Raw genomic sequence first — 22,702 nt, 5'->3', positions numbered from 1 at the left:
TGTCCGCTGGTGCAACTGCCCATGGCCCATATCTGGCTGTCTCCACTCTAAACTGATGGGATGAGGTGTGGATCTACCCAATCGCACATCGCACCCCAAATGACAGATGTGTGTCCATGTAGTGCGGGCATGCGATGAAGCCGTCCTCTGCCAAGCGCAGAAAATGGTCCCTATAAAAGGCCATCTTCGTCCCAAGCGGTTGCACGGGTGGGTGCCAAGTCCTCTAAGTATCCAGTCTCACGGTGTCCTTCCTGATGACCCAATTCAGCTCTGTGCAGCTGAGAGCAAAGGAGGGAGAGAGAGTTGTGTTGCACAACTCAATGATATTGATTGATGTGATGTTTAAAGCTTACACCAGTTACATGCCTTAGTAGCCTTAGAGGCTCATCTGCGTGACATCACTACTTATGTCAAACAGGAATAATATCTAGATAATTATTCTAACCACTCTAAGTGTGGGTTCACACGCACTCACTCACTTACACACATAAGTGAGTGTTCACACACATAAGTGAGTGTTCACACACGTATTTATTCTAACCACTCTAAGAGTGGGTTCACACACACTTACTTCCACACATAAGTGAGTGTTCACACACATACAAGAACAATAACCCTTTTAGGGGTTGTTCACACACCGACACAAGTGGGTACACAAACAAGGGTACACATACACCATGGGTACATACACAAAGACAGATACGCACATAAGAGACCCAAATCCCCTTTGGAGTCAAGGTGGTGTTTTAAGAGATTGACCTTCATATCTATGGCAATTTTGGCCCACAACTGAACACGTGATTCAAAAGATCACAGTGGCCAACACCTGGACTCTCATGCCAAACTTGATAAGGGTCTTGACCACACACGATATATGTTAGCAATCCTAAACTATCGCCCCTGACTCAAAACACGTATGAACTAGAATAGTGGAGCCTTTTATAACATAAGGCGATTACAAACAAATATAATCATGTTTCAGGAGACATCCCGTACAGAGAACCCTTATTGACACTCTTAACATTTAAAAATGCCCAATAAGTATCTATCTCCAAAAGAGACAGATCAAAGAATATGGCAATGAAACATTTTTCAAGTGTACCTTCAAACTCTTCATCTTCCACTGCATTTTCAGCGACCAGATTGGCATGATTCTTCTCTTATTCCTTTGCCATTCTTTTGAAGCAACGATCTTTTGTGTGGCCTGCAGAAGGTGCACTTGACAACTTTCCCTTCGTTCCTTCCCTTCTGTTTTGTTAAGAAAAACTTCTCTAAGTCAATGCTATGTGGGGAAGTTGTACCCACTGAATCTTTTGTTGGGAATCCAGGTCTTACTTGTGCATGTGAACCACCTCTTAGAGGTGTCACTTATGTGTTTGTGTATGTGTGTATGAACCACCTCTTAGAGGGGTCAAAATAATATCTAGATATTTGTGTGTGTGTGACATAAGCAATGATGTCAAGAGGCAACCTTTGTAACCTATAAAGGTACTTGTACTTTATTGAATTATCAAGCAAACAGTCACATCATTCAGTCATGTAAATCTTCATCTACGTTTGTGCCATCGTCTCTCTCTCCCCTCTCTATGTCCAATGCCATAGCCATGTACCTCTGCAAGCCCCCATAGCCACTCTATCTCTCTCCCCCCTTCACCATTAAATGGTATCAGAGCCTCGCCTGAAGACTACTACCCACCTCTCTCTACTGGCAGTTGTCACTCACCATGATGCTGCTCCCACCATACTCTGAAGGTGCCTTGCAGCACAACATTCAGCAGGCTTTATACACCTGCGCTTGATATTGCCGCTGGCGAACGCCTGCTGCTGTTCTATGACGACCAACTGCTACCTGGCCTACTGTCTCTGCTTGTGCTCATCAGAGCCTTGTCATCGCCTGTCTATGCCCGTCGACGTTGCTAGCTGCAGCCCTCTCCACATACTGCCCGCATTGGCTGGTGTCATGCTGTGTGGCAGTAATTAAAACCTTAAGGTGTTAAGCCTTGTCTAAGGCTTTCAAAGCCTTATTAAAAGGCCACGACAGCTGAACCAGGGCGCCCTATCCACACAACAGCCGCCTCTACAAGACTTCAGCAGCTCCACGTGAACAAGTCAACAGAACCAAAGAGAGAGAGCTACAACCACACGACAACTGATCAGAGTCGGCAGGTGGGAAGCTGCGGTGCTAGCGAGCGAAGTGCGCATGAGCACTGCGTAACACGATGAGGCTATGCAGTAGGACCCAGTCCGGCAAAGCAGTATAGTCAAACTCCACATGGATATAGCTGTTCACCAGAAACTGAATATCAGAGATCTGTCCCTGCACATCGATCAAAGCGGCTTGCAAGAGATCAACTGCAGGATATCATAATCCGCCACATTGGCCAAAGTTTATGGATTTGTGTCTGAGCTCAACTACTGAGGAGATGCATGGATACAAGGCCTCCGGGCAAGCAGGTTTCCAGAGGAAATACTCCACACTAGACCACATTTTTACACTGAGGGCCATCATTGAGGAGCCAGATCCTAGAGACGCCGGGGTTACTGCTACTTTGTGGACTTCTGCAAAGCTTTTGACACCATCCCCCAGGCATGCCTCCTTAGGCACCTGTAGCGTTCGGGTGTACCCTGGGAGATGATAAGGGGCATCACAGCAGTTATTACTCACCTGGTCAGAGCTCCACAAGGTATGTCACCAGAGGTCACTAGCACTATTGGCATGAAACAGGGCTGCCCTCTCTCTAAGGTTGAGAATCACAACGATATTACCAAGGAATGTCTCTATCAAAAAATATTTGCTTCTCATTCTGATTGATTAGCTATGATTTTTCTCTGGGCCTCTTGGAATTTATTCCATGTGGCTCAGCAGCCGAGGACCGCTTGAAATCATATATGGGATTGCCTTCAAGTGCAAGTCTGACCTGAAGGACCCCTTTTAATGCAGAGCACTTTCCCAGGAGAGCAGATTTAGGCAAGCAAAAAAGGCACTAGCTTTCCATTTAGACAGATTTCCAATAAAATTTTGTAGATACAAATAATGCTACTTATTTCCTGTTAAGATTTACAGTAAAATTTAGAAGCCTTACATTATCTCTGCCTTTGGAAGCGACTTCTACAGAGTTCAGAGCCTTGACTTTTTTCAAAACATATTTAACCAATAGGTTGGCTGCTTCCATAACAACCCTGCTAGTCCTTTTAGCCCCAAGGTAGAGCCTCATTATCGCCTCATTTCTATGCCACCCAATGACGTTGAAACCCATGAAGACTGCATCATACTGTCTTCCCCTGAGTACTCCACTATGTTTACCTTCCCTCATGCAAGGTCCTCGTGCATACCTGGATGCCCAAGGAGCATGAGACCGCTTCGTCCTAAATTATAAAGACCTTACATGAGCCTTGGAATAAATGCTTGCAATTTAGGAGATTAGCAAAATGATCCCTAGAGAAGGCCAATTTTTGCATGACTTCATCCTTAAAGAAGAATAAAGTAGTAGAAGGTCGGCCAAGCTTCTGAGAGGAACATAATTGGTAAAACGTCTGCCTTAGCTGGACCAATATTCCATAAGAAAATGAAAAAAAAAAAAAACAAAGGAGAACCCTTACTTGCTCATCAATCTCTTGCAACTGGCGCTCCTTTTCCTGTATTTGCTCTTCCAAGTCTTGGAACCGTGACAAAAGCTGTGCTCTCTCAGCTTCAAATTGAGAAAGGGTTGCTTTTTGTTCTGCCAACATATTTTCACGCTCTCGACTGAAAAGACAGGCAAGAATGCTACACAATCACTATCCGTTCAAGAATTCTTTGCGACACTATGTATTTTGTACACAGCAGAGAATCCATAAACAATAGTTACCGCAAAGTGGCAAGCTCGCTGGTTTGTTCACGCAAAAGTCCATCCTTTGCCCAGACCTGCAGATCAATGCAGCACACATGTAGCCACATTCTAGAAAGCCCCATAAACTCTTGATTTTTCCTATACATAATAACTTGTGAGCAGAACATTGAATTACATAAATCACATTTACCAAGAGCAACAGCCTATCCACCCTGGAATCAGCCCAATGCCTACTACCACACACAAATGAGTCTAACCAGTCATGGTGAGTGCAAGAAGAAATCCTGGCAACCTACATGGCCGTAACGGCCACAGATGCGCCAATTATGGATGTCCCAAATCTCCAAGCACCCAACCATACCCTTGACCAATCTCGATTTAGTTGTGTATTAACGATTACTTGTACCAATGCAAATCTCATCCATAGTTGTTTCTCGTATGCGTACGAACAGGTTCGTACGGTACGATACCATACGAATTCGTACGATATCGTACGGTGCGAGTTTTTTTTTCCAAAATTTCCAAATGCTAAAAAAATATATAGAAACCCTGCTTTACGAAGATCCCAAATGCTCGCAATACTTCGCAACTTTCGTGTCCACTCAGTATTCCATATGGGGTTGTTGAGAGACCTAAAAAATCTAGCGAGGTAGACTGGTAATGTACACTTCATTGGTAGGATGAGAGAATCTTGCTACATCACTTGGGGATCCCTGGTATAGGTAGGCTAGACAATTAGATTCTCAAGTTATGCACGAGGGAGAAGATTTGGACATGGCTATTTTGATCTAGAGAGGAATCCCTAAACTTATCACCCTAGATGCACTCCTCGTATTTGTGCAAGGACGGTCCCTTAGTCATAAACGCTACACTGGGAGACCTTTGGTATTGCATTACCCATCCAGGTTCTTTTTTGGAGACAATCGGGAGAGACACATATCCATGTTCTGGTTCCTCAAGCACTGTAGACTCCTCACCTCCCAACCTTCCCTCACATTCAAGCTTGAAGCTCCATAGGTTGTAAGTGTAAAAAATAAAAACCTTATTTTATCGTACGATATCCAAAAATTTCATATCGTACCAAAAATTCTCGTACAGTATCGTATCGTACGGTATCGTATTTTCGTACCGTGACAACCATGATCTCATCCCAAAACAATCATGTTAGTTTGGCTTAGAAAGCCCGTACAACATACTTTCTAAAGACCTTTCAACTAGAAAGAAAGAAGGAAAGCTTTATTAACTACTACTAATGCCCCAACGGATCTCATTGGACGACCCAATATCGGGTCAAGAGTGAGCCCGATATCGGGTCAAGAGTGAGCCTCTCCGTGTCCACCCCTCTTCGGCGCCTTCCCCCACCTTTTTCATACCCCTCTGGTTCGCCTCTTCCCACCCCACCCCTTCGTCACTTTCTCCCCTCGCCCCTTCTTCGCACACCCCCCCCCCAAGCGGGCCTCCTCGGGTTTTTCCTGCCTCTGTCACCTCCCTCCTTTTCAGTTTCTTGCGGCATCGCAGCAAGGATTTATTCTTCATGCAGCAGTTGAGGCCTCCCCTCTGGCTTGGCACCCCTACAGGAGGACTCCAAGCCAGCCGCTGCGCCATCCCCGGCCCAAACCTCCTCAACTGCTCATTCTCTGAAGCAGAACTCTAGCTCTTAGCCACCTTGGTGTGGAAGTTCGTTGGAACTTGGCAGCCATCCAGCTCGTGACCAAGTCCGAGATCTACTTCAGGTGGCTCTTATCCAACAGACCTTATGGACATCCAGTGGGTACACTTGGGTGGAGTTTTCCTCTTCCGCAATTGCGTAGAAGACCCTGTCGCAGAGCCCACTTGGACTATGGAGCTCCCAAGCTTTCTTTGCCCTGTGGAAACTCTCCTCAAAGTCAGACCTATTGGCGGAGGCAACTCGCTTCCCAGTGATGCTATACCTCCCTGGCTTCCCAAAGAGTACCACATGCTGCTCCTTGCGCTGGAACATTCTAAGACTCCCAGAGCTTCCGCATGTGACATAACCATACAATGCTTCACGATCATCGATTACAATGTGCATGTTGTACTTACTATTCTTAGATCCATTGATTTCTCTATCATGTAAGTAGGAAGGCATAGCTTTATTGAGGTATGTGTTCCTTAATTGTTCATGCAACATTATGCACTTGCATTTGCAAACATCATCATCATCTCCACACCAAATTCCACACATCTTGTTTTCAATGTATCCCTGTCAAGTAAGGTGAAAAATACAGACCTTGGATCCTTAAAAATCTCCCAATCCCATAGAATCTACAAAGGTTATCTAGGTCCAATAATGTGTCCCTTGGAAACCCCAAATCTTGGTCTCTTTTCAAAATCCCAAAATCAACTTAAACTCAATACCAGCTATTGCATGCGCGGAAGCTTTAATGCCTAATCCACAGCCCTAAGCCTGATTAAGAACAAGATGTTGATTACTAAAAATGATTAAGACAAAGGAGAGAAGAGAGAGAGTATTGATGTAGAGTTTTCTTTGTATTATGGTACAAAAAGGTGACATAAATGTCTGTACATCTGCCAAGCCCTTGGTCTACCCAATAGGGTGACCTCTGGCCTTCTACATGATTTCTATTGACTTCTATGCTTCTTGAAAAGGTTATGATCTAATGCAAATGATGTCTCATGCTTATATAGGTTCACGGGCTGCAAGTCAGCCATATTAGCTGCTGTCGGCCAATCTTTGGACAAACAAAGCTATGAAGATGCCTTAAATGTCTTGGTCGGCCTGTAGCAGTGCTGGTTGGCTAGGTCCTCATGCCCACAGATGCCTATGATAAGCCTTAATCCTGCCCTAAATGCTGTACTAAACAGGGATTTACTGTAGATATGCTGAGATTATGCCATCTCCACTGCTATGCACGTGACACTAGCTATTCTCTAGAACCCGCAGAATTAAAAGACCAAACCCTTCTTCTTAATCCCCTTGAAAGCATGGAGGAACTAGATGTGAGTTCTATGTCTTTTCTCCCAAAACTATGCATAAAAACCCCAGATTAGCACCTTGAATTCTCTGATTTTGAGTACTTCTTTTCTGCAACTGCATGATCCCTGGACCCTTCAAAATCTCCCCCTATTCTCCCTAAGTTCCATATTCCCCCAAAGAAACTCTTCACATCTCATGAATTCACAGTTTCCATAGAGACAAGCACACCCTCATGAAACTACACCACATTTTCACCTCTCTCTCCCTAAATCAAGATGAAGATCAAGCATCAAATGTGAGATTGTAATTCATAGAAGGGAAGATAAAAGCATCGGGAAATCGGATTTATTCCACTAGGCCTTAGCCCCAACGGCAACCCCCACTCCTCTCGTCACAAGGGTTCCTTAATAGATGACAACTATTCTTGGCTCTAGTTAAACTTTCCATTGACCCTCCACTTTTATACATGCTAGTTCACTCACCATTAAAATGTGAGGCCAACCCATACTCGGGCACCATACATAAACCGCCTCTACTTGATTAATTAATTGATCCTTTATCAAACATAAGAGGTGGTTCACATAGTTGCCTTTTGTCATGTGCATGCTCATTCCCAAGGCTTTTCCCTGAAGGGCAGCAGAATAAAGACAAGATTTTGGACCACTTACAGGAGCTTGTGCTGCTAGTATGGGCAGGAGTATCTTGTGGAGTTGTCAGGATGTCGGCCAGTACATAGGGGAGGAACTCCTGTCGGCTGCAGCATTAGTGGATTTATTGTCCATTGGACCTGGACGACAGCAGGTCGGCAAGTCAATGAGGCTACCCAAGGCCTATATAAGGTGCTAGTTGCTCATTGTGTGATTCATTCAGTCCTTCCTTGGACTGGGTCTTAGATTAGATATTTCTACCTTTTGAAGGCAGCCTATGGCTGGCCAAGACTTGTACACCTTTTTGAACATTATGAATGTACTGAATACTTAGCTATCTCTCTCGCTCTCGGACTCTCCTCTATCTTTCGTATGTGTTTTGCATCAAGCATGTTCCAGGATGGTGTTTAGGGCTGAAAGAAGACTCCCAGAGCTTCTGCATGTGACATTGGTATCAGCTTCAAGCTGATTCTGCGATATTGTTGCTGCCCATGTCCCACCCACATGGATGAAACCATCGCCCGTGTCTTGATCTTTTGGTGGTGTGGGGACCAGGCAATATTGTTTCAGCATCAAGCTCAGCAAGGCTAAACACTAATTCAGTCCCAGTGCACAGTCCGAGGAAAGGAACACAAGACATGGAAGAAATTCCCAGGAGGTTGGTTGGTGGTGTTCCACAAGACCCAAGGGGAATGGCAGCCTGTCAGTCGGGTGCCACTTGGGGCACAGCAGGAAAGGCTTTCAAGCAATGGTTCCAAGGGAGGATGATCCTCCAAGCGGTAGAGTGAGAGTGCTAGACTCAATGCTCAGGAAAAGAAGACCAGAGAAAGTGCTCAGGGACATGGCATGAAGGGCAAGGGGGAAGGATGGAGCAGATGCACAGATCTTCATCAGATTTGGAGACCATGCAAGATTTTCAATGAAAAGGTTGCCAAGAACGGAGGGATGACAGGTTTGGGAGTCGAGGAAGAGACAAAGGGATGATGACAATCATCCAAGAACAGAAGTTTGAATCCCGTCATCAAGTTTAGGAGAGGGGGATGTCATGTGCATCCTCATTCCCAGGGCTTTTCCTTGAAGGGCAGCAAATAAAGACGAGTTTGCACCAGTTATAGGAGCTTGTGCTGCTAGTATGGGCAGGAATATCTTGCGGAGTTGTCAGGAGGCAGACTAGAGCCATATGAAATCCCATGTATCAAGGTGTCCTATATATATCTGAGAACACGAACAGTAGCCTGCCAATGAGAAATATGTGGTGCTGAAGGGAACCGACTTAGGACACTAACGTTATAAGCAAGATCAGGCCTAGTAATGGTGAGATGAATAAGCAAGCCAACAAGCTCTCTGTACTAAGATTCATGATAGATTGGAGAGTCATCGTTTTTACAAAACTTCTGATTTGGGTCCATAGGGCAAGATAATGAGCGACAGTCCTTCTCTCCAAAATCTAAGAAGCGTACTTTTGTTGAGAGAGAAATATCCCCTATGGGCACTGCCAGACCTCCATGCCAAGAAAGTAGTGCAGTAGACCAAGATTAGTCATCTCAAAGGTATGACTTAGAAAATCCATAATCATAGCAATGAGGTCGGGATTGGATCCAATGAGAATAAGATCATCAACATACAAAATGATAATCACAATGTGATCCTCCTCTATCAAAACATAAAGGGTGTATAAGGCTCCGTATGATGCATTTGCCACCCATCAAGGAAGTCATCAATGCAAAATTAAATCTAAGCATGCCAGCACTCTGGGGTTGTAATCTGGCAGATATCCTCAATCTGGAAGAAGTAATCCCAGAATGATAAATGGTCGGAGAAGGGACTTGAGAATCCCACAATGTAGAGTGAAGCCACCGCGGAGGGAGAGGGGGACTCAGCGGAGGCGGAGGAGAGGTAAGAACCAATGGTGAGGCAGGAACCAAGGAAGGAGTTGATGAAGTTGCTGGTGATTCCGGGGATCTGAAAGTCTCCGGGGTTTTATCAAAGCGCACATCTCGAGATAATATAACTTTCTCCTTGTTGGGATCCAAAGTCCAAAGGCTTTGGAGTGATCGTTGTAGCCAGCAAAGATCATTTTCGTGGATTTGCAATCAAACTAAGGCGGATTTTTCAAAAGTTGAGCATGCTCCAAGATGAAGCGAGCCCGTCCCTAAAACAAGGGTTACCTTTTAAAAACAAATATATAAAAAATAATGATATTTAACATTTAATTTATAACATGTTTAAAAAAAAGAGGCATTGGGCCATTGGGGGAGTAGACAACCACGGACATTTGATCCTTGAGGCCCTTAGGAGGAGTCGAGTGTCAAATCCCCACGGATCCCCTCGTGATCGATCTTGGTTCGAAACTCGAATCCTGCAAACAAACGAACAACAAACAAGCAAGGGGTTGCAGGCCTGACTTACCTCCCAACCATGACAGCCGTGGGCGAGCCCACATTCTTGGCTGTCCCCTCCGAGCCACGAGCTGAGCTAACTAGGATGACGTACCGACCAATCTCCTCCTCGCGACGTCCCATACCGCCACGAAGCTGCCCTCGCGGGCCTCGAGATTGCTGCCGGCCTCGGCTGCATAAAGCAGGTGCACGTCTACACTAGATCCAGGCTCCAAGACCATAGAGCTCTCACAAACTCGCGAGACTCTCTATATCCAATAACTAACCTTGGCCACCCTTTTATAGGCTCTTGGCCGGTCATCGGGCATCCACACTTGGCCGCCTGCCCGTCCATACTTGGGTGCCCGCCCGTTAGTATATCCCTAACTCAGCTCGTCAATCAGCCTGCCTAGTTTCAAGCTTCCCCAAGCCTCGAAACTAGTCTTGCATGCGTATAGCACACGGTAGATACCCACTGTGCACATGACATACTCCCCTTCCTCTAAGAGCTCACTCCTGAGCTCACTAAAAAGCCAGGGTAATCTCTCTGAAGAGAAGTCAATGTCTCCCATGTAGCGTCCTCCTCAACACGATCCTTCCACTTAATCTTGTATTCCGTGATAAGCGTATGACGCAATCTTCGTTCACGAAAGCCAAGAATCTTTTCAGGTTCGTGCGGAACAAATGTCATGTCCTGGACATCTATAATTTCTTGAGGAGTAACTAACTGATCTACTCCACCCAGTACTTCCTTAAGTCTACTGACATGAAATACAGGATGAACTTTCACATGAGAAGGCAAATCCAATTCATATGCAACTGAACCAATCCGTCGTGTAACACGAAATGGTCCACAGTATCTAGGGGATAATTTCGGAGATCGACCTGTCCGTAAAGTCTCGGAATCTTTCGGAACTCGCAAATACACCATCGTTCCTTCAGAGAACTCTCTAGGTGAACGATGTCTATTAGAATAAAACCTGTCTCGATCTTGAGCATTTCTAATAGATTCCTTTGCAACCTGTAACATTTCCTGCATATCTTGCAAAAAATTACGTGCTGCATCATGCTGAAGTCCTGAGAATCCTACTGTAACAGGTGATCTTGGTTGAAAACCGTACATAAGCATGAAAGGACTAAACCCTGTACTCGTATGCTTAGTACTGTTATATGCAAATTCTAACATAGGAAGATAATCCTCCCATGAACTTTGTCTTTTGGATACATATGCTCGAAGCATATCCTCCAAAATCTGATTCACTCTTTCAGTCTGGCCATCAGATTGAGGATGATCTGAGGAACTCAAATTCAAAGTTGTTTCCAACTTCTCAAAAACAAGTTTCCAAAAGTCACTCGTAAACTTAGAGTCCCTATCACTGACTATGTCCTGCGGTAACCCGTATAGTCTAAACAATTGCTCGATAAACTGCCGAGCTAATTGCGTAGCTGTAATATTCTTCCGGGTTGGTAAAAATCTAACCATTTTTGTCAAGCGATCTACCACAACCCAAATAGAATCGTGGCCTTGATGTGTTCTTGGCAATCCGGTAATAAAATCCATGGAAATACTTTCCCATTTATTACCTGGGATTTGCAAAGGATGCAACAACCCAGCCTGTCTAAAGCGTTCAGCTTTATTTGCCTGACAAATCCGACACTTGAGAACATAATCTTCTACATACCCTTTCATCTTCGGCCAATAAAAAGTGTGTTTCACTAATGATAGTGTCCTGTGTACCCCAGGGTGTCCAGCAGAAGGGGCGTCGTGACACTCCCTCAGAATCTTGGACCTAATGTTCGGGATCTGTGGTACACAAATTTTGTCATTACGGAATAGCAAACCATTCCGAATCATCCACTGACCTCCTGCAGCCTGAATGGTAGACTGCTCAGTCACCGAGTCTTGGTCAATCAATGAGCTCCCGTCCTGGATCTTCTGCCAAAATGGACCAAAATAACTATCAGTCCTGCAAAGCCCTCTCAATGACTGAAATAAGTCTGTAGAAATCTCGGTGAACGACAAAGTATTCACCTCTCTAATCCGACTAAGCGCATCTGCAATATTATTCATGGACCCTTTCCGATAACGGATCTCAAAATCAAAATCTTGCATTAACTCTGCCCAACGAGCTTTCCTGCCTCTAAAATCATCCGCATCACACACATACTTGATTGACTGATGTTCAGTCAATACCACAAACTTGGAGCCATATAAATAATGTCTCCAAACCTTGAGAGCATGAATCACAGCATAAAGCTCCTTCTCAAGGGTTGGCCAACGAGATTGAGTATCGTCTAGCTTTTTACTTTCAAAAGCAAGCGGTCTACCATCTTGAAATAAAGCAGCCCCAATAGCATAGTCACTGGCATCAGTTTCAAGAACATAAGGCCGACTAGGATCAGGCAATGCTAAGATAGGTGCTTCCTTGACTTTATCTTTCAAAAGTCTGAAGGCCATATCCAAATCGTTATTCCAAGTGATAGGCTGATTTGACTTACGTCCACGACCTTTCAATAAGTCGGTCATCGGTAGTGTGAGCTGAGAGTACTCCCGTACAGATTTCCGAAGAAACACTACAAAACCGAGAAAAGAACGAAGTTGTTTCACTGTTCGCGGTATAGGCCAGTCCAAAACCTTCTGAACTCGGTCATAGTCAATGCTCAATCCATCTCTAGTGATCTTGTGTCCCAAGTAAATGATGTCGGTCATAAAGAACTCACATTTACTCAATTTAGCATATAGTCGATTCTGTCTTAAAATAGATAAGACAATCGTGAGGTGTCTGACATGATCCTCAAGAGTACGACTATAAATCAAAATATCATCCAGGAACACCACCACAAATTTCCCCAAATGTTCACGAAAAAAATCGTTCATCATTTGCTGGAAAGTGGCTAGAGCATTGGTTAACCCAAAAGGTAATACGAGAAACTCATAATGGCCATACCAAGTCCGAAAGGCGGTTCTTTCGACATGCCTTTCGTAAATAAGTATCTGGTGATAGCCAGTACGCAAATCTATCTTCGTGAAATATTTCGCTCCTACTAACCAGTCAATTAGGTCATCTGATCTAGGGAGAGGATAACGGTTCTTAATAGTCAGCTTGTTCAATCTTTTGTAATCTATACACATTCTCCAAGTATTGTCCTTCTTTCTCCTAAGCAACACAGGTGCACCCCAAGGTGATTTACTTGGACGGATCTGGCCCATCCTCAAATAATCTTCGAGTTGTTTAGCCAACTCATCTTCCTCAGCTTGGCTCATCCTATAAGGTGGAATACTCACAGGATGAGCACCAGGGATCAAGTCAATACGATGATCTACTGCCCGTTCAGGTGGTAAACCCGATGGCAATTCCTTAGGAAATACATCTTGAAACGAATCAAGTATCTTCTGTAATTCTTTGCTTTCAAACACACTTAATTCATTCACATCCAACGAAGAAATGAGAAAAGAAGAAAGTGGAATCAAGACACAATGGAAAGCGGTGTACAAAGAAGAATTCATTATATTTCCAAAATCAATTGTATTTACAAGAGGTCCCTGAGAGGGATGAATACAATCACCTAAAATACTATACTTGGTGTCCCTATGCTGAAAAGAAAAAATATGACTAGACCAATCTATCTGGACATCAAGAGTCTTAAACCACTCAATCCCTAATAACAAGTCTACATTTTTCAGATGCATAACATAGCATTCCAGAGTATCTTTGTAGTCCTGAATCTGGATTGGAAGCATCTCCACCTTGCGATCCCAAACTTGTCTGCCCGCAGGTAGACGTACCTCATAGGTATGGTCGCTGAGTGTCGTATCAAGACTCAATTTCTGCACAAGTTTGTAGTTAACAAAGTTATGCGAACTACCAGGGTCTAAAAGAATGTGAATTTTATGGCCATTCACTTCTCCATAAACTCGGAGAAGATCATGCATGCCAAATACCTTAGAATTGAACAAACAATCAAAACAAGTACTAGGGCGAGAAAGTACAGTAATTGACGTACCTGTCAAAGACAACTGGTTAGCTGCCTTTGGCTTGGGTCCTGCGTTTGACTTGGTACCCTTTTTCTTCGAGCACTCATTACGCATGTGTCCTTTTTCTTCGCAGATAAAACAACGTCCTTCCTTCTTGAGCTTTAAAGCCCTAAGGACTCGTTTCTTCTTCGCTGGTGTCGAACTTGTATTCTTCGAAGGTTGGTCCGAAGACTTGCCTTCAGTCGTGTTAGCCATAGGTGCGGAGAACTTTCTTTTATGCTTGTTCCCCTGCTCGGTAACGGGTTTCGACTTGGAAGAGACCATCGTATCATCATAGATACGAGCTGAATGAATGGCCTCGTCCAAAGTTTTACATTTGTTATTTTTAACCTGTAATCGATACAAGTCTGGTAAACCAGCTACGAAAAACCCCAAAAGAGTAGTGGGATCCATCTTTGTAGCCTTCATCTGCAAGTCACGAAACTTCTGGAGGTAGACCTCATAAGTGAGATGCTGCGAGGTCATGGTCAAAGCTGAAAACCGGGCAACAACATCGTAGTTATCCTCTTTCTTGAGGAATTCTTTCTTGAAAATGTCTTCGAATTGTGTCCAAGTCGTTGGCTTTGGGTTCAGTTCCTTCCACCAAAGCAAAGCTTTGCCGGACAGGAAACCTGCTGCTAACTGTATCTTCTTTCCATCATCATATGGATGAAACTGAAAGTAAACTTGCCACTTATGTAGCCAAGTGTCCACGATCTCCTTGGTTCTCTGCTTTTGCTCGCCCCCGAACGGTTCCGGAGTAATATTGGGGCCTAAAGCAAAAGCCAAGGTATCCATTCCCGAGAAAGTAGAGAGGGTAGTGGTCAAAAGAGCGATGTAGTTCTGCAAAGCTTGCATTTGAGCGTCGATTTGTGCCTGACGTTCCGACGAAGAAGCTTCGAGAGCTACTTTGAACTCTTGGAAATCTGATTTTGACACAAACTCGTCAAAAAGATCGGCATCAGTGCCTTCTGTAGCCGGCAAGCCTTCACGTTCCACGAGGGGCTCCAACTCTGATTCTTGGGTCGACATCGTGAAGAGGGTACGTGGAGAGAAAATTCGATCTTTGCACAATGAAAGTGCGAGTGAACTCGAGAGCTTGAGAGCTTGAAAACTTGAGAACTTGAGAACTCGAGAACTCGAGAGATGTGTGGCAAAAAGCCCACTAGAGGGGTTTATAAAGGTTTCCCAAAAGCCCAAAAAAAAAAACTCGAAAAGCTAGACTTAGCTTTTGCTTTAGCTTTTGTGTTTTTTTTCGTCAATAAATATATATATATATATATATATATATATTCTAAAGTCTTAAAAAAATAAAAACCTTGGAAACCTTAGAGAGGAGAGAACTTTTAAACTTTTTTTTTTAAAAAAAAATTAAACTCAAAAAAAACGAAAGCTAAAAAAAAACGTAGCTTTTCTTGTTTTTCTTTCTCCCCTGGATTCGCCCGTCGGTCCTCTGTAGGCGCATGCTTTTCCTCTCAGCGGTGACGTCTGTCTGCTGACGGCGAGTACTGGAGGCGTGACCCTGCCTGCCGTCGACTGCTGCCGGTAGTTGCGCTGCATGCCAGCCTGCGCCTGCCATCAGCTGCTGGAAACCGACGCCTGCTAACGTAAGCTGGCCGCCTACAGGGCCTGGCTGGGGCGCCTGCGTAGGCCTGGGCGCTGCTCGCCTGGCCTGGGCACCAGCCCGCCTGGCGTAGCCTAGGCGCCTACGTGTCTTGGCTGCCTGGCCGCCTGGCGTAGGCCTGGGCAAGCCTGGGTGCTGCCCGCTTGGCCTAGGCGCCTTCAGCCCGCCTATAACCACTGCCTGCAGTACACGCCAGTGCCAGTGCACCAACTTGCCAGCATGACAGCACGTCTCTCGTCCTCTCTCTCTCTCTCTCTCTCGTTCAACAACGAAAAGCAACGAAAACAACGTGCTTTTTCTCTTCTTTTTTTTGTTTTCTCTCCCTGCAAGTTATGCGACTGCACAACAAAACAGGCTCTTCTTTGCAAAAGCAATCAACCCTATTCAACCTACCATCTCCCATCAACATGGGGTTCTTTGATGAAGAAAAAACACATACAAAACTGAAAACTGCAGTATGCACAGCAAAAACAGCAAGCTTTTTAACACATACTGTTCTTCGACCTCTTCTTCTCTACCTACCGACTTGCTCGTTCACGAGGTATGCTCTGATACCACTGTCAAATCCCCACGGATCCCCTCGTGATCGATCTTGGTTCGAAACTCGAATCCTGCAAACAAACGAACAACAAACAAGCAAGGGGGTGCAGGCCTGACTCACCTCCCAACCATGACAGCCGTGGGCGAGCCCACAGTCTTGGCTGTCCCCTCCGAGCCACGAGCTGAGCTAACTAGGATGACGTACCGACCAATCTCCTCCTCGCGACGTCCCATACCGCCACGAAGCTGCCCTCACGGGCCTCGAGATTGCTGCCGGCCTCAGCTGCATAAAGCAGGTGCACGTCTGCACTAGATCCAGGCTCCAAGACCATAGAGCTCTCACAAACTCGCGAGACTCTCTATATCCAATAACTAACCTTGGCCACCCTTTTATAGGCTCTTGGCCAGTCATCGGGCATCCACACTTGGCCGCCCGCCCGTCCACACTTGGCTGCCCGCCCGTCCATACTTGGGTGCCCGCCCGTTAGTATATCCCTAACTCGGCTCGTCAATCAGCCTGCCTAGTTCCAAGCTTCCCCAAGCCTCGAAACTAGTCTTGCATGCGTATAGCACACGGTAGATACCCACTGTGCACATGACATCGAGGACCACTGAGATTCTTAGCCTTTATCAATAAATATAATTATCATTAATTCATCTAGTCATTTATTATCATCAATAAAGATAATTATCATTAATCCATCTAGTCCTCTAGATTCATCCGGCCTCTAGTCTGGAACATGAACATGAGCATCACATCCAAAGACATGGAAATGAGAAACTGATGGCTTTCTCGCGAAATATGCCTCTTTTGGTGTCTTTCCATCGACCGCCTTTGTGGGGGAACGGTTGATGATGTCCACAGCAGTGTTAACTGCTTCAGCCCAAAAACTCTGAGGAAGCCGAGAATGAGAAAGAAGAGATCAAGCCATCTCAACCACGGCCCTGTTCTTTCGTTCTACTACCCCGTTTTGCTGAGGAGTATGGGGAGTAGAAAACTATCTTTGTATGCCGAGAGAGGTACAAAATTCAGTGAATGCTCGAGAAGTAAACTCACCACAATTGTCGCTCCACCATAGCAACCCATTCTTTGAACTTTGTGTGCGATTTCTGGAACAGGAAAAAGACAGATTGAGGGAGTAACTAGAGGAATATTGCTCATAATTGGTGTATTAACAGGTTGATTGTTAGCAAGTCGAACTTGCATAGAGATAGAGTGAGAGTCCTCCAAGATATCCTTGTTGTGAGTCGTGGAAAGTAGCCCCGGAATCCACAATCCAATCCTCAAGAGAGGTAGTAGTCCGTGCCTCAGTGGATGAGGTGCACTCTTAAAGTAGAACAAAGGCCACATCTTTGTCTTTAGGTTTAGATTCTTTGTTGTCAGAGTCCTCCTCTTTTGACTTTTTCTCCTCGTCTCTCTTCTTCTTGAAGCGATCGGGCCGAAGATGACTTGCCTTGCCTCAGTAGTGGCATTTCCACTCAGTAGATTTTCCCTTATCTTTTCCTTAATCTTTATCCTCGGAGCGCGAAGCAAACTCCTCCTTGGATTTGCCGCCGTTCTTATTACCTCCTTTGGGTTGCCACTTGGGATTCCCTTTGGCTAAAAAAGCTAACTCAATAGGGGAAGAGTCAGAGATCTTCATGAGATCGAACTTGTCTTGAAGCATGCCAATCACCACATCCACTAGAGGAAGAACACAGTATCCTTAAAGGATTGATAAGATGGAGGAAGTTTGCCCGGTAACTCAATGACAAAGTCATCATCGGGAATTCGGACACCCAAGATGGCTTCTTGTTGATGGATCTTCTTGAGTTCTTGCACTTTGGCCATGACATCATCCGTCTCGGTAATCTTTAGCTAACTGAGTTGGGCTTTTAAATGAAGCTTGCGGCTTTAAGTGTTCCTGTCAAAACGAGCTGCAAGTGCATCCCATAGTTCCTCAGAGGTTTGGGCAGCTTTGTTCATAACGGAAAATTCCGAGAGAGATGGCTGGTTCAAGTTGTAGGAAATGACTATGTGAGCCAGAAGATCCACGCTGGTCCAAGAATTCACAATCTGTGGTGAGTTAGTTGCGGGGTCAGTAGAAGCATCGACGAACCGCCAAAGATCAAGACCCACCAGAAGGTTAAAGATGGCATCCTTCCATTGAGGATAATTGGAGCCATTAAATTTGGAGCCTTTCTCCAACTGGGGAATGGTAAAAGTGTTTGAAGCCATCCTCTACATGAAAACTCCCCTCTAAAGAATAAGAAAACGCAGCCTACACATCTGAGAAGGCAGGAAAGAGAGAGGGTTCAGAAGCAAGAGAGAGGGAAAGGCTAGGAAAAAGAAGGTGGAAGACTCTCCAAAAGAGAACGCAGCCCTTTGTAGGTTGCCCAGGCTGAAAATGCAGCAATCTGGTAAAAACACAACTCTCTGAAGAAAAACGCAGCAATCTGTAGGCTGTCCACGCAGAAAACGCAGCTCTCTGGAGAAAAACGCAGCCTGTAGATGAGTCCACAGCCCACCTCCTCTGAGAAGTAAAAGATATAGGTGCTGTCCAGAAAATGCTCAGTCCTAAACCTGCTCCGATACCATGACAAAGTGCCAAACAGTGAGAGAAAACTGAAGTTCACAAATACACGATGCGCAAGACCTGAAGGAACATCATATTCACCAAAAGATGATTACAAAAGCTGGAGCAGGCAGCACGAGGCACACCATACGTGCTGTCAAGTTCCCAAACTAAGTAGAAAATGAGATATTATAACTGAGGGCATAGCCCATCCTTATATAGCACCTATTGGACCTGGTCGGCCAGCTTAAAGCAGGCCGACTGAAGAAAAAATATGTAAATGCTTGGAACAGTGCCAGAAAAATCTAGAAAAATATGTAGATGTCCAGTAAAGATGCAGATGGTCCTGGAGAGGTCCACAAGGTAGAGTGACCCCTCCAACACAAACCCTCCAACACAAACTGCTGCCTACTGCCTGGGCACTTGGCTGCCTGCTGTCTTGACTCCGTGCTGGCTGCCGACAGGTCATCAAGCTCCCTTGATGGTGATGATGATGATGTTAATGCTACTGCAGATGATGATTATGCTGTTGCTACTGTTGCTGATGTGATGCTACTGATGCTGATGTGATGCTACTGATGAAGATGCTGTAGATGCTTTAGATAATGCTGCTACACTGATGACTGACGTAACTGACGATTAGTCAGGGATGAAGACAGTTCCTGCACAGGATTAGCCATGGCACAGGCGTGCACATGACACATACGAACTCTGATTTCAATTATGTCTAGCCGGCTAGAGTCCGGACACTCTTGGGCACAAATCTCGCAAGTAAATTTGCAATGAAACAATGCCGATCTTGTTGTTGTCTGCTAGATAAATCTGGGCTTGCCCAGACTTTCCCTAGCATCCATGGCTGAGAACCTAAGCTAAATGCATGCATGGCTCCCTAGAAATGACCTAGGCTTTGATACCAATGTTACATTCTAATTACGGAAACATGCTTGATGATTATTAATTAATGCTAACCTAAAGACCATTAGAGTGTGCAGACAATAGAGAAAAGAGAAGTAGAGAAACACTTCACCTAACCTACTTCTACTCTTGTACTGATTGCATGAATGAATACTTACAATGACTAGCTCATGATCCGAAACGGACCCAAGCACTTGAATGCTTGTGTTAATTAATTATTGATGCATGTTAATGGCTAAACCTGCTGCTCCATGTGTTGCAAACTGCAGTCCCAAAGCTACCAACTGCTGATCCAGAACTGAGGACTGCTGGTCCAATTGCTGAATGCTAAATGATGACCCCAACATTGCTATTTATAGCTTCAAAACTGCTCCCTTCAACCAGCCTTTTAAATACTGTCCTGAAATTCATTAAACGAATTTGTATTGGCCTAAAAAGGTGTTCAGCCTTCAGGTGACTCGTGTGGGCTTATTAGCAGCCCCAAAACCAGTCCATAAGTCAGAAGCATGTCTACATGGCACCCAATCCCAATCAGGGTGTGCACGTGACAATTGGTCTCTATTGGGCGTACCCTCCATACCAAAGCAAAGGGGCTTACATAGCAGCAACCCAGCAAGCGCCCCAAGGGAACCCGACAGAATACAGTCCTACAACAACAACAAGCCTATCCTTTGCTTCAGCCACATCCCTGCTCCAGCCTGTTCAGACACCCACTTCCAGTGGTCCATAACGTTGACAGCAACAAAAGATCCCTTTCAACTCATTCGCAGCAGCTCATCACCCATAGCTCGTCCTCCCCGCGTTAAATTCACAGGGTTAAGAGATAAAACCTTATCGCTAAGGTCAAGGTTTAAATAGTAATTTCAGATGGTCAATATGCAAGAAGGGCTACAAAAAGTTTTTCTAGGAATAACTAGTGTCAATAAAGAAAATAAGCGTGTAAGTCTCAATTCACAACTGCACAAAACTACTAATAAAAAGATATTGAAACGATACTATGCCAGGTTCAAAACCTGATTCACTGCTTCATTTGCCTCCCTTTGCAATTGCCGTTCCCTTTCTTCAAGTTGTTGCTCCAGTTCATGTAATCTGTGCTCTCTTTCTTGCAGTTTCTCCTAAATTAAAAGTAGAAACAATGCTTCAGAGGGTGGCCATCTACTACTAGCCATTTGAAAGTTTTAAAAACATCTCAATCCTACCATGCATCTTGATGGAAAATATGATCTTTCAACAACTCTAAGAAGATGAAATTCAAAATCCAAGCCTGAATTTGAGTGCTATTTGCAGCAGCATCTACTCCTATTCGGTACCTGCAAAGTAGAAACAATGCTTGCATGCTGCTTGGTCTGTTCATCAAAGCTATTCTGCACACTCAGGATTTCAGATCGTGCAATAAACTGTGCCCTAAGCTCTGCCTCCAACCTCTGAAGTTGCTCTCTTTGCCGTATAACATCATGAAGGCGTTGTTCCAATGTCTCGTTGAAATGTTTAGAGTTCAACACCCCAAGGTCAAGAGGTAGCCCATTTAATGGTAAGCTCATATGGCCATTTGACATTGGGTCGTGTTCTTGAGCTCGTTGAATCTGTAAGAATCCAAACACAACAAGAAGAACTACCCTGAGCTTTAAAAATAGATCAAAAGAGAATTTCAAAATAGTTAGTAGTAACGGGCTTTTAACTTGACGCTTGCAGTGCACTTGAAAGGTGGTTCATCCTTGACAAGCATCCTGGAAGGCAGTATACAAGATAAGAGAATGAAAACTTCCTCCACCAACCACCACCATGTTTGAGTTACTAACATAAGAGCCCACCAAGTCCATCCTGACTGGGAAGGCTATGGACACTCGTCCATAGGCAGCATTGGTGTGGTTATGGAAGGGACTATGGATATACCATGCAGAAGCAGGATTGATGTGGGTGCAGCTTTATGAGGTCGTTGATTACAGTCTTCAGTCTTCAGATAAAAGTTAAGGGTCAATGTTCCAACTTGAGGCCTGGCACATCCATCACGCACATAACCATGGAAGGACAATGAAACTCAACAAAAAAAAAATGGCTGCTTTACAGGGGTGATGCCTCGTCAGATAAAAATTAAGAGGACTGAAGGCTGGCACATTCACTATGCAAATGACCATCGTAGGGAGAATTGTTTCAGGGCTCAGAAAATATAACGAATAGCGAAAATGCATGCTTCCTATGAGCAATACCTCGTCATAAAGCTTCCTATGAGCAATACCTCGTCATAAAGCTTCGTATCTTCACCGTTCTGACGGCCGATGTCCTGAGCGGGGACGCTTGCATGCGTTGAATCCCCTGTATGATGGTCAGAGTCGCTCAAACTGCTGCTGCTGCTGCTGCTGCCGCCGGAATGGAAAATCCGGCCATTCCTGAAATTTTCCGGGTGCGGCCCTGGACTGGGCCTCATCCTGGCAGATCCATTCACCCTGCTGTGCTCTCCGGAGCCATCGCCGGCAAGCCTCTCTTTCGCCGATCCGTCCGTCACAGCTCTCCATTCCTTTCTCCCAGCCTGATTCTGCATGCCCAAGATTGCACTGTGTCCGCCCGCTGCATCCATGGCCAGGAAAAACCTTTGTCTACACCTAACGCCAAGGGTTCATTCATTCGGCATCAGAAAACCCTAGCATTGCAAGTTAGAAACCCTAACCTTAACTCTGATGTCTAACAGTAACCCTAATTCCTTGCCGTTACGCTCGGAGCAGACCCTGTGCCTGAAATGGGCGTTTCTGGGCCAGCCAAGGGATCAGCGATCATACTGGCAGTTGTAGCGGAGAAAAATCAGGGACGCAGAGCGAAACGAAAGGGCAAGAGAGAGAAAAGAAAACTGCACGAGGTGGCAGCGAAGCCAAGGAGAAAAAAACCTCAGAAGGAAGGGATTCTGGGAAAGAACTAATAAATCATATGATTATTATATGGGGAGACAAGGGAACTAATAAATCACCTCGGGGAGAGAGTCAAAAATGACATGAGGGAAATGCTATGTTAAAACTATGGTCTTATGCCAAATGTGGTCCACTAGAGAGAGAGAGAGAGAGAGAGAGAGAGAGAGAGAGAAATAAAAAACATAGGGGTGTGTGTGTGTGTGACAGAGAGAGAGAGAGAGAGAGAGAGCGCTTAAAAGAACGCATCCTTCTCATTGTCCACCATATAATCTTACATGTCTAGTTGCATGGAGCCTTTGCCTTTGACTGATGATACATGATCTTCCTCTTGCTCCAAAT

General features: G+C 44.9%; 1 protein-coding gene across 3 annotated transcripts in view; it reads right to left on the bottom strand.

Annotated features, from left to right (window-relative positions):
* LOC147616105 (uncharacterized) overlaps positions 1-22,425 on the bottom strand; it is an 83,324-nt gene extending 60,899 nt beyond the window's left edge. The window contains exons 1-6 of one of the 3 annotated variants that reach the window (XM_086778748.1): positions 22,129-22,384; positions 21,700-22,028; positions 20,774-21,046; positions 20,477-20,578; positions 3,849-3,904; positions 3,601-3,745 (exon numbers count right to left, since the gene is read on the bottom strand). In XM_086778748.1, the coding sequence (XP_086634874.1) occupies positions 3,601-3,745; positions 3,849-3,904; positions 20,477-20,578; positions 20,774-21,046; positions 21,700-22,002 (879 nt within the window). In that variant the 5' untranslated portion in view covers positions 22,003-22,028; positions 22,129-22,384. Of the gene's footprint in view, positions 1-3,600; positions 3,746-3,848; positions 3,905-20,476; positions 20,579-20,773; positions 21,047-21,670 lie in introns of all 3 variants that reach the window. The other 2 variants (XM_086778747.1, XM_086778749.1) reach the window with 2 other exon arrangements.
* Positions 22,426-22,702: the final 277 nt, after the last annotated feature.

This window comes from Cibotium barometz, chromosome 39 (genome assembly GCF_041138505.1).
Source record: "Cibotium barometz isolate CiBa-2024 chromosome 39, ASM4113850v1, whole genome shotgun sequence".
NCBI lineage: Eukaryota > Viridiplantae > Streptophyta > Polypodiopsida > Cyatheales > Cibotiaceae > Cibotium > Cibotium barometz.
The sequence above is the reverse complement of the archived record's forward strand: the minus strand, read 5'-3'. Positions and strand labels throughout refer to the sequence as shown.